We start from the raw sequence: 17,001 nt of genomic DNA, 5'->3' as shown, positions 1-17,001 counted from the left end.
AAGAGGGACACTTCTCAGGGGCATTGCAGCTGCTTTTGGAGATTTTGGAGATGGATGCATTAAGGATAAAAAGCAAAAGCCTAGTTAAATTCTGTGCAACAAACCTAAAATAAACTAATACATGTAAACACTAGTGAAACTGCAGAATGTCACTACTTGGATAGCAGTCTTGGAGAAAGTTCCAAATGGGGAATAAACTTCATATTTTGGTCTTTCATTTCTCAAGAATCACCCTTGCTGAATAAACAGGTGCAAGGACCTTGAACAGTGTTACATTTGCACAGCAGTCTTGGTAGATTTCTGGAATGAAAACATAAAAACTAGATAAATAGGCCTAGGTTCTTACCTTGTGTTGTTACCTTGTTGTTTTTTACTAATTTGTTGTTTTATTTTTGTTTTTTATCCCACCCTTACCTTTTCCCCCACCATTTCAGAAACATTGTGATCGACAGAAATCAAACCTACGGATACGCTTCAGGCCTTCTCTTTTCCAGCATGTTGGCCTCCACTCTTCTTTAGCAGGGAAGATCCAGAAACTCACAGTTAGTAGACAATATTTCCCTTCCTTTACAGAGCAAGCTGATTAAATGAAAAATATTGTGGTGATGGAAAAAACAGTAATTTTCTTGTTGTATTGCATTTTCAAGCATGATGTATATTGCTGCAGCTGGAATTAAATCTGATACAGACTGGTTAATATAAAGTAGAAGTTATTGTCCAGCTTATTTATGTGAATTTTTGCTAGAGGATATTTTTTCTAATTTTTTTTAGTTTAATGAAATGTCCGTATTACTGAACTGTACAAGATCTGATGCACCCAAAATGAGTAATGCATTCATTTTCCATTTTATGCCAATGTTTGTTTTAAGTGTAACCACTTGGGAAAGGAACATAATAAACAAGGTTGTCTGACCAGCATGATGTTTGTCTGTCTTTCAATTAGGATAAAGACTTCCTGAAACCATTACTGCATAAAATCCACGTGAATCCACCTGCAGAGGTTTCGACATCTTTAAAGGTCTACCAGGGGCACACGCTAGAAAAAACCTACGTAGGGGAAGATTTTTTCTGGGCTGTCACACCAGTTGCTGGAGATTATATTCTCTTTAAGTTTGACAAGCCAGTCAATGTAGAAAGGTTAGTAATTACTTGCTGTTGGTCTCATATATGAAGTTGCCTAGAATGCTTTAAGTTAGAATTTGGGGCTGTCATTATAACATAAAGTGAAATGGTATAGGATATTTGGAGTTCAGCTGAAACTGTGATCATTACTGTCTTCCCTCTAATTATTTTACTATGGTAAATTTTGTCTTGCTTTTAAAATGTTTTTTTCATTTAATCTGGAGCCTTTTTGAAAAATGCAATGCAAAACCAGTGCTTCTCTGACACAGAGAGTTTTTAAAAAGCCAGTTTGGTCCTATTTGTATTTGGTTAGTCTGTTTCTAATTACAGAGCAATTGTACAGCTTGGTATGTGGTACAGTGTGTTGTGCCCTGTGGCCTTGGTCCCTTGGATGTCCAGATCAGAAATCTTGCTGGAGCATATAAAGATGTCCCCAGACCTGAAAGCTGGATACTCTGAAGGGCAATATTTTTAAGATGTAGCTTTAGGCTTGAAAAAAGTCAGTGTGCTAAGATTCCAGGTTGACCTATTTAAAAATATTAAAATGCAACAAAAAAGCAAGGAGGTGTGTGCTTTCAAAATACAAATATCTGATATTTGTTGGAGGACTAAAGGTGACTTCTTTTCAACTATTGGTCAGATTAATTAAGGGTAATTGAGTTAGCACTGTAGAGATTGTAGAGTTTTAATGAGACTCATTTGCTGCTTCGCTTGCTACTGTCTTGCCAACATAGTAATTCAAAATTTATAAAATACATGGTTTATTTAACATCTAGTTAAGTATTGCTGTGTCAGTGGATTCCTTTTCTCCTTACTTTACACACCTTAGTGGGTTTTTTTAGGCCAATACCTATAGCCTGGTAGAACAAAGTTTCTTTGAATCAATTTGACTGGATGTTTTTCTTGTGAAGGAGACCTTTTTGCTGTCCTGAACTGAATCCAATTAGTCAACTTGTGTACCTTGGTACATAATCAAAAGCTAAGTCTTCACCTTGGCTTAGCACAACAGTGAAGATCAGTAGTTCCCTTATGGCTATGTTGTTCCAACTAGTCTGACTTATGAAACTCAAGGTTGTTGTTTGAGATGTCAAATTACTCTCTCAGTTGGTTGCTGTAATTTAAAACACTTCCCTGGTTAGCTATCCAAGGTGCATGTGTGGAGGAACACTGCCATACCTCCTCCTTGGATTAAAGGCAAAATATTTTTTCTGTGCCAACACTTAAAAAAATATTTTAAAAATATTTTTATACCTGTTGCTTTAATGCTGAAGGGAACTACAGAAATGAGAAAGTACTAATTATCTGTATAAAAGGTGGGAAAATAATGTTTATTGTGTGTTGTGGAAAATTGTAGCCAGGCCTAAGGTAGTTATGTCTACCTGCTGTGTTAAGATTAGTCTTGGCTGTAGACTTGGTTTGGCTTCTTGGGGGGAAGAAGTGAAGTTTTTCAGGGTCTTGTTTTGTTTGGTTTGGGGTTTCTTTTGTTTGTGGGGGTTTGTTTTGGGTTTTTCTTTGGGAGGGGATGTTGTGTTTTTCGGGATTTTTTTTGTTTGGTTTTGTTTCATTGTTCCAAGGCATTTTGTGGTTGCGTATTCTTTGTGGAGAGTTTTTGGTCTTTTAGGATTTTTTGTTTGGTTTGTTTGTGGTTTTTTTGTGTCTGGTGGTTTGATTTTTTTGTTCAGTTGCTTGATTTGGGGGTTGTTTTTGGTTTTTCCTTGTTTGTTTTTTTACTGTTATTGAAGAAATGCACTTACTTTTTGGAAGAAAGTTTAGTTTTAGAAATCTTGCATTCTGTTGCTTCCTCAAAGGAAGTCCACAACTTTGAATGATGATACCTATTCAGCTATTATTGCAAGCCATTTCAAAGTTTAATATAACTTTAAACTTCTATTGGCACAGTGTCCTCAAAAATTCAGTATTTTACCTTTCTGAAGTCAGTGATTAATTAGATTTACAGATGTTGTAATTTCAAATTATTGGGGACTTGTTTTTGTCTGTGTAACTTGAGCAGCAGCTGCATAATTTGGCAAGTGCAGATCTAGCAGAGCCCGTGGATTTCCCTGATATTTCAAGGATGCCTACTGAGGCAGTCAAAAATAAAACTGTGACTGGCAGATTGAAACACAGAAAAGGGAAAATGGACCAAGCATTAAGAAATCTTTCTTGGTGAGGAAACGCATCTGAGGGTAGGAATTAAGAGTAGAAAGCACAGTTTTGATACTGATCTTGTGTCTGTGAAAAAATGCAACAGGATTTTTCTTTTTTTCTTTTTCTCTTTTAAATATTAGAAGAACTCTTTGAATTTAAAGGAAATTTTGTCTGCCAAGTCAGTTTGAGGTAACTGCTTAGTAACTTCCATAATAAATTGGTGATTAAGAAGTTTTTTAATGGAAATACTGACCACAGCTCTGACTGAATAAATGGCACATTTATTACACTGTGACAGAGCACTGACTTATTCCTGCAGTTTATTTTTCCACACCAAATGTTTTGCTGAACAGAATTGAATTTTCTGGAGTTCAATAAATTAGCTTTCATTAAGTCTTTAAATATTTAATTTTTGAGATGTGAGAATATTGTCAGGAATAACACTGTCAAGGATCTCTTAACTTAAAGTGAGAACTGAGATCACTTCACTGAGCAGAAAGTAACATTTGTGCCTATTTTATGCAAGACCTGGCTGGCAGATTCCTGCTGAATATTGAACAGCCAAATAGATGGTGCTTGTTCTAAGCCACACCTAGAGAACAGGGATGTGTAAATTGAAACATGGGAATACTTACTTTAGTGACAGCTCTTGTACTGAAGCTTTCTAGGTTCTTTCCAAGCAAAAGTTCTCCAGCCAAAACATTGAAGTCCCTTAACAGTAATCTAGTAATAGTAATTTTCTTTGCAACAAGAAAATATATACATTTCTTTCAGTAGAAAATCCTTGAGAAGGAAAGTAGATTGAAGGATGTTCCTCTTTAAAACAAATTCCATAACCATGTTGAAGGTATGTTTGGTTTGGGTTCATTTTTTTTTTATTTTATTTTTTAATAAATGGATGCTCAAAACAGCCTACATTGTAAAGAAAAAAAAATATTGGATTTCTGTTCCCTCAGGTTTTTACATGGTCATTGAAATCCACTTTGCTGTTTTGGTATGTACACTGCTGTTTGAAGCGCAAATTTAATTATTAAAATTGACAGATATATTTAAGAGTTTCTTTACGAACCAGTCAAAACACATCTGAGAAAGATATTCCATTGCAGCATTAAAATGATGCTGGTGTCCATCATCATCACAACCATTTTTTTTTTTTACTAAGTTTCAGAGTCCTTTCTATAGGTGTGATTGACACAAATCAGATGTTGTTTTCAAAGAACATATACACTAATTACTTTGATAAAACCCTTGAAAGTGCAAAACTTATAGCTGTTCCGCAATAGGAATTTAGAGTGAATATTTTTAAAAAAGGCTTCAGGTTTGCTTCAGTATAAATGCATTTCAAATGCTGACCTTTATTTTAAAGGAAAAAAGCTAAGGAAAAGACAACTATGTGTTTTATACTGTGGGGAAAAAAAAGAAACACTGAAAAACAAAACTCACCCTGACCTCACTAGTATATGTATATAAATTTGCTTAATATTTTTAAAATATGAAGCTCATTGTTTCTTGCATGTAACTGCTTCACAGAATCATCAAAGTTAGAAGAGACCTTCAAGGTCATCTAGTCCAACCATCAACCCAGCACTCCTATTCCCTAAGCGCCACACACAGTTGTCTCTTGGAAACTTCTAGAGTTGGTGACTCCATCACCTCCCTGACATTATTTCAATGTCTAACTCCTCTTTCAGTGAAGAAAATATTTCTAGTATCTAATCTGAACCTCCCCTCATGCAACTTAAGGCCATTTCCTCTTGTTCTTTCCACTGAGACATAGTAGAAGAGGCTGACCCTCACCTGGCTCCAACCTCCTTTCAGGCACTTGAAGAGAGTATGAGCCTCCTTTTCTCCAGGCTAAACACCTCCAGCTCCCTGAGCTGCTCCTCATAGGACTTGTGCACCAGACTCTTCTGCAATACTGCTTGGTAGTGTTACTTTGAATTTTTTCAAAAGGATTAGTTATTTACTTTTTTTAGGGGAGGGACAATGTGTTTTTTGCTTGTAGTGTTGGGGGTTTTTCCTTCCCTTCCCCCCCATGACTGCTTTGAACTCTATAATTGCCCCACAGCTGATTGGCCTCTCCTTTTAGCAAGTTACTGAGTAGTCATCCTAATGTGACATTGACTACGAATAAAGTGATTTTATAAGGTACAACTTGCTGACTGGAATTTCAGTTTTAAAGTGGAATCTTAATACTTTAACAAACCACGCTGTAGATTACATTTACCAGTTTGTGCTCTGATATTGGCATAGATACTGGATGTGCAGAATTTGAGACTATTAATCCAATTGTCTGTATTCTGGACATCGGAATTGCAGGGAGCACATAATGTTAACCTCACTTATATTTCCCATGGCATCTTCTCAAAACACAGAATTAATGAAAGAAAATGCAAGAAAATATATATTTGACAATTTAAGCTAAAAAATCAATATATTGAGTGTGAATAGTATCTTGTTGGACTCCTGGTAACTAAATACATATATTCTTTTGTCTGCTTTAAAATTATCGGGACAGTGCTGAAAAATACCTGCATAAAAAGTGACAGATGGGTGCGTGATATTTTGTAAAGGAAAATAGGAAAATAAAGGCAGCTTTTAAAACAGGTTCTCTAGCAGTGAAAAACAGAATGAACTTTTTTAATGTACTAAAAAAGTTACCAATAAAGTATCATAGAAGTCAGTCTTGTATGTATTCAAAATGTAATTAATTATCCATCCTATGCAAGTCCTCCTGTGGCTAGCGAGATACAAGATGAAATGCATTACAACAGGGAAAAAAAAACTTCCTAACAGCTTTCCAAAACTGGAAATGGAACTTCTTCATCATTGGCTTTTGCAGTAACAATCACTCAAAACCTAGGGACCTGCAAAATTGTTTTGGTTTTAGATAAGTACAGTGACTTGCCTGATGTTCTTTGTTCATAATCACTGCTCAGTGTAGAACCTCTCCTTCAGCCCGATGCATTAAACATTTTATGGGCAGTTTTAGCTCAAGAACCATATAAATGCATAAACACAGAGTGCATAATTTAGACTTAATCTTTAATTCTGATTCTAAAGATGTATGCTATTAAAGTGCAACATCATCTTATGAAGCTTATACTGGTCATGTCAGCAGATAGGAAATAGTTGAAAATCTCTGAGTGTATTATTTTAAATATTTTGGTGTTTGTCAGTACATTTCAGGTGGGATAATACTTTTAGTGTACATAAAAGAGAATTTGAGGACTTTGGTTTCTCTGTTTGCATAAGCTTCTGTACTAATGAGTAGAACATCCTCAAATGGATGCACGGACAGCAGGCATTTGGCAGGCAGGCTCCCAAGCACTGATGCTGTTTGCTCTGGGCATGGAATTCTGCCCATAACAATGAGGCAAGGACTTCATATGAAAAGGGAAAAAAACCTTAAAGTATGGATCAGAGACAGAAGAGCTGCCTAAGCCAAGGACATGCTGCTTCTTCCTTAATGGTACTAGTATCCAAGATTTGTGTACTTGGCAGTGTTCCTGGATTTATAGTTCTTAGTCAGAAACCTTGGAGGCTTAATGCTGTTGCCAAAATGTTAGATGTCTAATGCCACTTGAGATACTCTAAAATACTTCACATGATTTCCAGAAGGACTGAAGTCTCTGAGATGTCATAATTGCATCTTTCCAGCCTGTGGTGAGGTCACATACCCAAGGGCAATCTCAAATGGTGGCAAATGCCTGTGTGTAAGAAAACTGAAGAGTTGTCTGTGCTTCCCCAGCCAAGCTGAAGGGGTAAAAAATGTTTATGTATATAACACCCGTGTATATACACACACACATATACTAAACTCAAAACCACAACAAACTCTTTCTACATCTTACTGACTTAAAATTTCAGCAGAAATAACCTTGTAAAAGAACAATCAATCACCCCCAGCAAAAATTGTAAACAAACAAAAAAACTCCCATCCATTAAATAGAAAAAGAAAAAACAACTTCACCTCCAAAATGAAAATATAAAATTCATTTAATGCCAGACTTTTTCTTTATTACAGTTGATGTGAGCCCACTCCAGAGAGACAGTGGATGTCACAGTCTTTCTCCAGAGGGAAAGTGGATGTCATAGTCCTGTCTGGAAACAATAGAAGGGTAGACCAGAGAATGAGATTTTCTTACACAGCGAAATACCTTCTACATATACTGCACAAGTGAAGAGTGTTAGGGAATGGTACAGGTAATCTTATTAAAAGATTCAGGTTGAGTTTTGAAGTGGTGTGAGAAAATTAATTTCTTAGGCATGTGATGGATAAAACAGACTCAGAGCATTCCCCGAAATCCTTCCATCACCTCTTCAGTCAAGCTACTTTGTGGTCCATTGACAAACATGAGACAGTTCACTCCTTTAGGTGCACTGGGTTGACAGTTCTGTGAAACTGGGGAATTCAACCCTTGCAGCTCTCAACCATGCAGCCCAATTTATGTGAAGACACTTATATGGGCTCATTTTGTCAGAGCAAGTGAAATCTTACCAGGAACTTTGCATAGAAGGTAATAGGGTGGGAGTATTTTTTGTTTTGTGTTGTTTGGGAAGGCCAGAGGATTTCTTCTTTGTTTGTTAGTGGGGAGTTTTTTCTGGATTTGGAATTATAACAATAAGATGTTATATAAATATATATATATATATAAAAAAAACTTCCACTACATTGCTTACCTATTGTGAGTTTTTGGCAGATGCATATATATAGACTGGAGGAATGACACGTTTTTCTGGAAGTGTAAGCAATTTTTTCAAATGACTTAGTAAGAGGCATGAAGAATAAGAGAATAAATTGAGCTGGAGAGAAGGAAAAGAAATTATTCATCTTCTGTTTGTGTTTTGCATGAGGAAAGAGTACATGGTTGATACCAGTTTCCAGTGACAGTAGAATAACACTTCCTAATTAGGATTCTGAGAAAGTGACACAAAGGAGGTAGATTAGTTTTCTTTTACCACATTTGCATCCAGTGATCAAAAATGCTGGATAGAATTGGTGAATAATGACTCTTGCAGTGGATGATGGCATCTGTAGAGAGCCAAAAAATTGCTGACTGAATATTGCTTTTAAAGAAATTCCTGTTGTGCAGAATTAAAAACTGTAAGACTGCATGTTACTATGGATAATTTGTTCAAATGTGGAAGGAAACATTTCCTCTCTGCCTTCCTACCTATTTTCCTTTTCTGAAAATGGGATATACTAAAATACATCAGATTTCTAAAAAGGGATGTAAGGAGGATATGTGAAGGAAAGGATTTGATTCCTGATGTTTACAAAGCACAATGGCCTGCATTCTTATATTTTTAGAATCAGGTTTAGTATCAGGTGAGAACTTGTTTCCTTCAAAACAAAACCCAGATATATTTACAGTGGATGTGAATTGTGCTGTTTATAAAGTATTTTTGTGTACTATTTCCTTTTATTTTACTAATAAAATTGTTGTGTATTCAGTTTTATTTAAATTAGAACATGTAATTAGAATACTTTCTATAGATGAAAAAACATTTGGCACTTTATTTAAATAAAATATAAAATAATTTCTAATACCTTAAAGAAATCAAATTGGTTAATAGAATAATAGTTTTGGGCCTAAGTATGCTTGGATGTAAGAGAAAGAAGAGAGATAAATCCCTCTATAAGCAAGATAGGGGGTGGGTAGAGGTGTGCATGGTTTTCTTTAAAGCAAAAGTGTTGAAAAAATTTAGCTATTAAAAGAATATCAAAGTCAGCAGTTCAGATTAGTAATATTGACTTATCAATCTTCTGAGGGATATCACAAAAGGTGAGAATCTTTCTGGGTGCTCACTGTTGTAGGGGTTCTGAATGTGAGGTTTTCAAGTACCCTAATAGTTAACTGCATTGGCAAACTAATGATATCTTTTGTCAGTGTACAAATGATAATCACAATTTTGCCTTCCCCTCCCTTTGTGTGTTAGGATATGTATGGATATTTGTTTCAGCTTATTGGCTGGGGGGTTTTCCCCCTCTATTTGTCTTGATTTTATAAGTGTATCTACCTCCATGGTAACAACTCAACCCCTCTACCTGGGTAAATAATGAAGTCACTGAGTATAAAAACAGAAGTTTTCTGTGCAGCTTTGGCTTTAAGCTCCATTTAGTTTGATGATGTTTTTTTCTGATTGTGTGTTTTCTTGTTTGTTTTTAAACCTTCAGTGCTCTTGAAATTTTGTCTGTTTCTTAATGCTAAATGAAATATTAACACTTAACCTCTTCTTACTCTCATACCATATTGAGGTCATGAGCAGAATGTATGTGAGTTCATAGATATAATTATTTCTGGTAGAGAGAAGGTTTGTGTCTGTGTTGGAATATCTAGAGTAGCTGGTTATTATCTTTGACCTGTAACTCTAAAAAGACACTGCCAGCAGGAAAGGTTCTTTTAGATTCAGATATATTAGTATTATACTTAGCAATTGTAAGATAGAGTTACTTTTCTCTGATGACTTTGATAAAAAATGTTCAATTGTTCACGTTTGTTTTTTGTAATTAAGAAAGTAGTGAAATAATATTCCATAAGGCAATAGTAGCATTTGTTTTTATTAACTTTAGGTGAATTTGGTTGGGATTACTATATTTAGAGATCCATTGCTTTCACAATTTTTATTTGAAGGAATGGTTCAGAAGGCATTAGGTTTAATCAGCAGGTAGACAAGGATATCTTAGTGATTCTACCCTAAGAAAAAGGTTAAGTAATTAGGAAAAAAAGTGCATGTTTTTACTGTTTACATAGACTGTCATGTGTAAATCCCAGGACAGGTGTCAAAATAATTTAGCACTTGAAAGCAAAGCTATTCCCAGGTTCTTCAGTATCTGTATTGAGAAATACCTGTCATGGAATCATAGAATCATTTAGGTTGGAAAAGACATTTAAGGTCAATCAGTCCAGTTATAAACCAGTGTTTCTCTTGAAAGAAAAAAGGACCGGGCCTGACATCTTACTACTGGTGCAGAAATTAAATAAAAGGAAACAACCTTGTAATCCTATGGCTATCAGCTGGATTACTCTACATTAGTGATTTAATAAGGACCCTAAATGTCCTGCAAAAGTCTCTGTGGTTTTTAGAAATGTCTGTTTTACTTAAGAAATATTAGATGAATAAATCAATTCATTAGTTAGGGGATATAAGAGTCTTCTCTCCACCTGGGAGGGAGAAACCCATAATACTCTCTCATCCAGTTAAATATCTTGCATAACTGCAAGTTTGTAAAAAAGGTCTTGGCATATAGCGAGTGCAAACTCAGAAGGTTTGGGGAGGTAAAGACAGGTTCCTTAAAAGCCATTTCGAGGATTTTTGAATGGGAGGTTTAACTGACCTTTGTTTTGAAATGAGTTTTACTCTCAACCCATTTCCCAAGGATCTCCATTGGAAAATTTCCCCTGTCAGAAAAGCAAGTTTTAGTAAAGAATAGCTAATGACATTTATTTTAGAAGCTGTAGAATATCTGTTTGTTCGCAAATTAAATTTTTTCTCAAATAAAATTGTCTAATTGGTAAGTTTTAGTTCTAAACAAAATATTTATCATAGATATGGACTGGCTGTGTATGTGTATTTAGGCTTCTGTTTTCAATCTGTGTAACTTTTAATGTCTAAGTAGGTGTTATCTGTCAAGCTGAAGCAAGGCTCAGATATAAAAATACCCCTTCTTTCTAAACATAATTTAAAATGTGACATGTGCATGTGTTACATTTGTGTGTGCATATGGATTAACAGATAGTTATAGAAAATATACTAAAATAGCATAGATTTGATTACATGGAAATGGGTTTGATTAATTACTGCTGTAAATTGTTATGGCACTGTGCCAGCTCGGGAGTGCATTGCTCTGATGGAGTGACAACTGCTCAGGGGAGGAAGCTGCGTCTCAGTCTCAAAGCTGATGGCACAGTAGGAGAGATGCTTGGCTGTGGTTGTGTGCTTGCAGGACTGTTTTTAAAAACAAGCAAACAAACCCAAATAAACAAATTACAACCCCTCACGAACAAACAAAGCCCTCACTGCTACTGCTTCCCCCAAAAAACCCATCCACTGAAGCCAATTACTGTTCATTGAGAGCACAGTGATCCCAGATCAGAGGGAGCTTCTTTGTGGATTTTTAGGTGTGTCTTCTCAGAACTAAGTACTAAGGAAAAGCAGCATATCTGTGGTTTGGGTGGAGCATTTAATGGGAATACCTTAGACAAGTGCTTGATTACTTTCATTTTAAATTAAATCTCCTTAGAATTTTCAGTGTTTTCAAGAGAAAAAATGCTCAGTACCATTTAGGATATCTGATAGACTAAGGAATGACTAGTTTGATCTATTAGGTCAGCAGAAAGTACTTTTAGTTTTCTGGTCAGCTTTCCTGAAAGCTTTGTTTTGCTTACTATTGAGATGTAGAATGGAGGCATCTTCCTAGAAAAAATAATTTGTTGGGGTTTTTTGGATGTCATTAATGTATAGAAAAAGTCACAAGATTTATTTTGAAAGAACTGTGGATGTTTTAGGTAGCTTGTATACTTTGGAATTGTCTGACCTTTACATTAAAGTACAGTGTGGAAATTATTTTTCTTGAAACACAGTAGGGAGGCTTATTTAGTCCAGTTCTGTTTTCAGTACAACTGTGCAGTTCTGCTGAAACCAATGCATTAGAAATCAGTGTGGCTTTCTTGTATCATAATGTGAGATGTTGCTCCTTTTCTGAGCCTTGATAAAAGAAGTGTTTTATGTGTGTGTGCATTTTCTTAAAATACTTCTATCATTTTGGGGTCACAGACACTTCTGAGTCAGGGTCAGAGCACTGTTCTCTTCTACTTGTCTTGTAGCTATGGAGTATGGATTAATGGCAGGTATTCAAGCTGGCTCCAGATATATTGGATAAAGACAAACTGGAATTTACACTTCTAACTGTATTTTAATAAATTGCAAATTGAACTAATGTTTTTAATTTTAATCAAGTCATAATTTCTGAACTAATTTTGTCTCTGGCTGGTGACATATTTAATGTTGAAGAGAAATTAACAGCAAGTACCATCTAAGTTCCAATTCAAGAAAGGTTTGAAATGTGTTGATAGATTTTTACATATTCATTTAAACATAATAAAAGATAAACAGTCTTCCTAAAAGTGGCATCTGAGTTGGTGTAGGATCTAACTAGTTTATGACAGTAATCTGAATTAACTCTGGTCCACTAGAAAAAATGGCAAGTAGTGAACAATTTTCAAGCATTGATTCCACCTAGTGGTAAAAAAATATTATTACTGGTTTACATAATACATATTTAGAATAACATGAAGTTCCTGTTATATATAAAGAAAGAGGGATTAAACTGTCTCTTCTGTAACATAATCTACACATCTGCAGTACTGCAAAAGCTGTTCAGAGTAAGCACCTAGAATTTGAACACTTCACTGATCGATATTGATGGGATGGTTTAGATAAGGTTTCAAATGTATTTACTCTGTCCAATTAAAAAAAAAAATTGCAAAACTGAGTGATACTAACGGGGACTTTGTACAGGTTTTAAAAAGTCCTTTTTATGTGTGTGTACATGTCAGAAACAGGCTTTTATGGTTTGGGGTTTTTTTGAGGGATTTTTTTTTTCTTAAATAAATCTGTCCTTGGAATAGAAGTTTGAATTCAGGTAACATGAAGGGTGTGGATGTGGGTTGGGAATTCCTGGCACAATCATCAATGAGATTTTGCAATGAACCATGGTGGAGAGATAGACTTGGGGAACACTCACCTGGCAAAATATTGACTTGGCTGAGTTCCCAGAACTGTTTCAGAATGGATCTGCAGAGTTCATTCTGTGGGCACAGGGAGAGGCTGAAGGAAGGCAGGGCTCCTGCTTCTGGAGGTGATACCAGTGTGTGCCAGGCAGTAATGACTACAGCTTTGTGTAATGCAATCTGGCAAGAGCAAACTCCCTTCCTCTGTAAAATATTGTCCAACTTCTCTTTAGCAACTGAAAAATTTGACCTCTTCCAGTTACAGTAATATATGAAACCATCTCATCCCCAGCTGATGTAGGCTCAATATAAAAATGGTGTTTCTCCTTGTAACATCTGTATGTGACAATTAACATGTAAGACAGTAACACAGCTGATTCTGACTGATGTACATGACTTTATTTTTTCCTTTTCATTTATAGGTACTTGTTTCACAGTGGCAATCCAGAGCATCCAGGAGACATACTTCTAAACACGACTGTAGAAGTTTTGCCTTTACAGGTATGAATTTTTTGATTTGTGTCTTCTCCATTACTATATAAAAGCAAAGTCTCTTTATTGACTTTTTTAACAGGGTGAGGAGACATAAATGCTGCTTTTAACCGTATGATTTTGATGTTCTGATGCTCTCGTACTTTTCCTTCTTTTATTTGGATATGTTCACAGAAGACTTGTAACTATTTAGATGTTCATTCAGGGTGTAGTCTGTTACAGGTGCTATTGGTAATTTTGATTTGAACAAGGTAATTTTCTTCCAGTTCATTGCTACTATTTAAAATAAAAAAATGAAGAGTCTTCCTTCTCCTGTGTATTTTGGGAAATGGGAAACCTAAGTCAACCTGCTATTTGACTTAGTAAAAAAATCTTAGTTCAGGGATTGACACACATCCAAACCCACTAGATACTGAAATATATAGATTCTTAAACAAAATATGTACCTTTCTCCCAATTTCTCTTTTTTTTTTTTTCCCCCACAAATCAGCCAGTTTTATCACAGGAGAGTACTATACTATCTAGAGTATATTCTTGTTTGAAGTCAGATGGCATGGATTTTTTTCTTCAACTAGGTATTACATCTAACTATTTATATCACAGAAGACTGAGAGGATTAAAATATTACTTCAGATAAGTTTACTTTATTTAGTATTAAAATGGCAAATTAATTCTATTTTCCCCCATATACCTGGGGTAGGAATCTTGAAATCTATGCTGAAATTGCCATATGTTGAATATTTTTCTTTTTTAAACTTTCTTTTTATCTATTTTCTTAAATTAAGTAATCGTGGAGGATTCACATCTCCATTTTCCCAGTCTGCCTTCCTTGGAGCAGGCAAAAATAGGAAATTCTTACTATTCCCATCCTTTAAAAAAAAATTGTTTGTTTGATTCTAATTATACAACATAACATGTGGGATATTATATCATAAGATCTGAGGGGTTTGTTTCTCAAGACCTGTGGAAATACATTCAACCACAAAAACAGCAGCAACCCTCACTTCGTCTAAGACCAATATAAAAGAATTGACAAGATAATGAGCAAAAATGTGCATCAGGCATCTCTTTTTGAGCTTTACTTGGCTGTGGAATGTCCCTCACTGGAGCATCCCTTAAGGAAGTAGTGCTACAGAGGTTCTATTGCTGTTGATGTAATTTGTAGAAAAGGTAAACAGGAAATTCTGTATCTGGCCTGTTTCTAAGCCAGTGGTGTCAGCAGAAAATATAGTCAGTAAAATATTGTCATCTGAGGACAGCAGCTCCTGAGGGCCCTGTTTCTCCACCCTGGACTTCAGCAGAGCTAGAAACTCATTCAACTATTTTAATCCTGATCTTCCTTAAGTAGAATTCAGAAAAACAAAAAACAACCCTTAGAAACCAGAGTACCCCCAGACTGGATTTGTCTGGGATTCAAGCAGCATACTAAAAAAATCTTCAAGACAAACTATAATAAAAACATGCCCCAAACACCCAAACAACAACAACAACAAAGAAAACCAAAACACCTGCCCCCCCAAATAAATAACCAAAAACATTCCCACCACTTTTTCAGCCTTAGTTCAAAACTGGAATTAAAAAAAAAAAAAAAGCTGGTCAATTCAATCTCCATTTTGCCAAGCATTTTTAATTAATTCCTGGGAAATTCTTAGAGTGGGTCTTTCAGTATTGAATCATGGTTGTAATTTTCAAGCTGTTTTTCAAGCTCTGCTCTACATTTATTTTGGTGCTTATTAAAAAAAAAACTTACTGATCCCCATCCATATAGTTAGGCAGTGATAATTGCAGTGCTTCCCTTGCCGCTCTGATGGCTTTCCATCTTACCCAAAGTCTTAGATCAAAAAGTTAGCTGTGAGTTTTCATTTGTCCAAGAGAGAAAGCTCTTGTTAAGCCATAGAAAAAGCCAGGTCCTGCCTTTGCTTTGTCTCCTACTGTGTATGCCAGTATGTGCTAAGTATTCTGTTCATATGGCAATTACCATGTGAGTTTCATGGGGCACTTACAGTACTTGGTTTTTCTCCTTTGAAGCCAAGTATTGTTGAATTCTGGAACATTGCTGTTTTTTTTTTTTTTTTTTTTTTTTTTTTTGTGTTGGCTTGTCTAATGCTATAAATATCTATATTCCAGGCTTGTTCTTAATTATTTGGAAAAAAATGGATGCTGAATATGTAAGAAGAGTGCACACACATTTGTCTTTTTCTGGCAAAGTCATATGTCAAAATAAATTATCTCATTTATGCTTTGTTGTTCTAGAGTGAAGAACTGGTATTAAGCAAAGAAACCAAAGACAAACGCTTAGAGGATGGTTACTTCAGGATAGGTATGTAGCAGTAGGAAAAAATGTGTATTCTTACTATTGCAACTCTTAAAAGACATCTTTATTAAAACCAATACAAACCTAAACCTGAGTTTTTATCATTCATTTTTGGGTACATGAACTCATAGGCTTTACTTAATATTGTGTCCACTAATTCTTTTCAGAGACTGATGTACTAAACAGAGACTCTTAAGACTCTTAGTTGTAGTGCAGCTACATCCAACTTTTCTGGCAGGATTGACCACCTAGATTATAACAGAGGCATTTCCAGGTTTTTTAAGATCACCTTCTCTGTCCTGTGACTGTGCAAATGCCTTTGTGTGAGTTGTGTGCTTGACCTGGATTTGAACCCACCCTACAGACAATCAGTTGTCTCCTCACTGAATGAGATTGGTATTTCAACAGCCAAATGGCTGTTGGGGAAGGTGCCAGGATACATGTCAAGGAAGAGAAATTTTACATGGATTTTAATTAGTTGCTGGACATAGTTGGGGCAATCCTATTATAATGGAAGCACATTTTTTTGTCATAATAAATTACAGTTGTTGTCTATATGATTTAACTGTTAAGTCTAACTGGGCTTCTAAATTGAATTCTTACTCATCCTAATATAATTGAAGATACATTAAATAGGAATATGTAATGCATAAATGATATCCCTTGTCCTTAATCCTATCTGAAAACACATAAGCCAAAGGCATCATAGTAGTTCTATGATATTAAATGAGTACCTGTGCCAAAATCTTCACAGAGTTCAAGATCTTAATGCCTTTAGACAGTTTCAAAGCTTTTTTTCTTATGTATAATCCTGTTCAGATTGTTGTGTGCTGATGAGGTGCCCCATACTTTTGCTGCTGCAAAACTGGATCTGATGTCAAAATCACTCACTGCCTTTTATTTTGGGAATGATACTGGTTTCACTGTGATGTTGTCACAATGATACTGTGAATTGTGATACTGTGGACACATTTTCTGGATTTTGTACTTCAGTTTGTTGAACAGGACTTAATTGAGTATGTACTTTTGCAGGGAAGTTTGAAAACGGTGTAGCTGAAGGAACAGTTGACCCCAGCTTAAATCCTATTTCATCATTCCGGCTTTCAGTGATACAAAATTCGGCTGTTTGGGCAATTCTGAATGAGGTAAGAGGTGGTAGAACATTGAAAAACATAACCAGTGAATGGG

General features: G+C 35.5%; 1 protein-coding gene across 1 annotated transcript in view; it reads left to right on the top strand.

Annotated features, from left to right (window-relative positions):
* The window catches only part of MGAT4A (alpha-1,3-mannosyl-glycoprotein 4-beta-N-acetylglucosaminyltransferase A), a 74,573-nt gene that overhangs the window by 51,915 nt on the left and 5,657 nt on the right, over nt 1–17,001 (top strand). The window contains exons 11-15 of the mRNA XM_056491873.1: nt 435–542; nt 944–1,137; nt 13,430–13,508; nt 15,753–15,819; nt 16,846–16,958. Coding sequence (XP_056347848.1) covers nt 435–542; nt 944–1,137; nt 13,430–13,508; nt 15,753–15,819; nt 16,846–16,958 — 561 coding nt within the window. The remainder of the gene's footprint in view (nt 1–434; nt 543–943; nt 1,138–13,429; nt 13,509–15,752; nt 15,820–16,845; nt 16,959–17,001) is intronic.

Source organism: Oenanthe melanoleuca, chromosome 1 (genome assembly GCF_029582105.1).
Source record: "Oenanthe melanoleuca isolate GR-GAL-2019-014 chromosome 1, OMel1.0, whole genome shotgun sequence".
Classification (NCBI taxonomy): domain Eukaryota; kingdom Metazoa; phylum Chordata; class Aves; order Passeriformes; family Muscicapidae; genus Oenanthe; species Oenanthe melanoleuca.
Note: the sequence above shows the minus strand (reverse complement) of the source record. Positions and strands in the feature narration are given on the sequence as shown.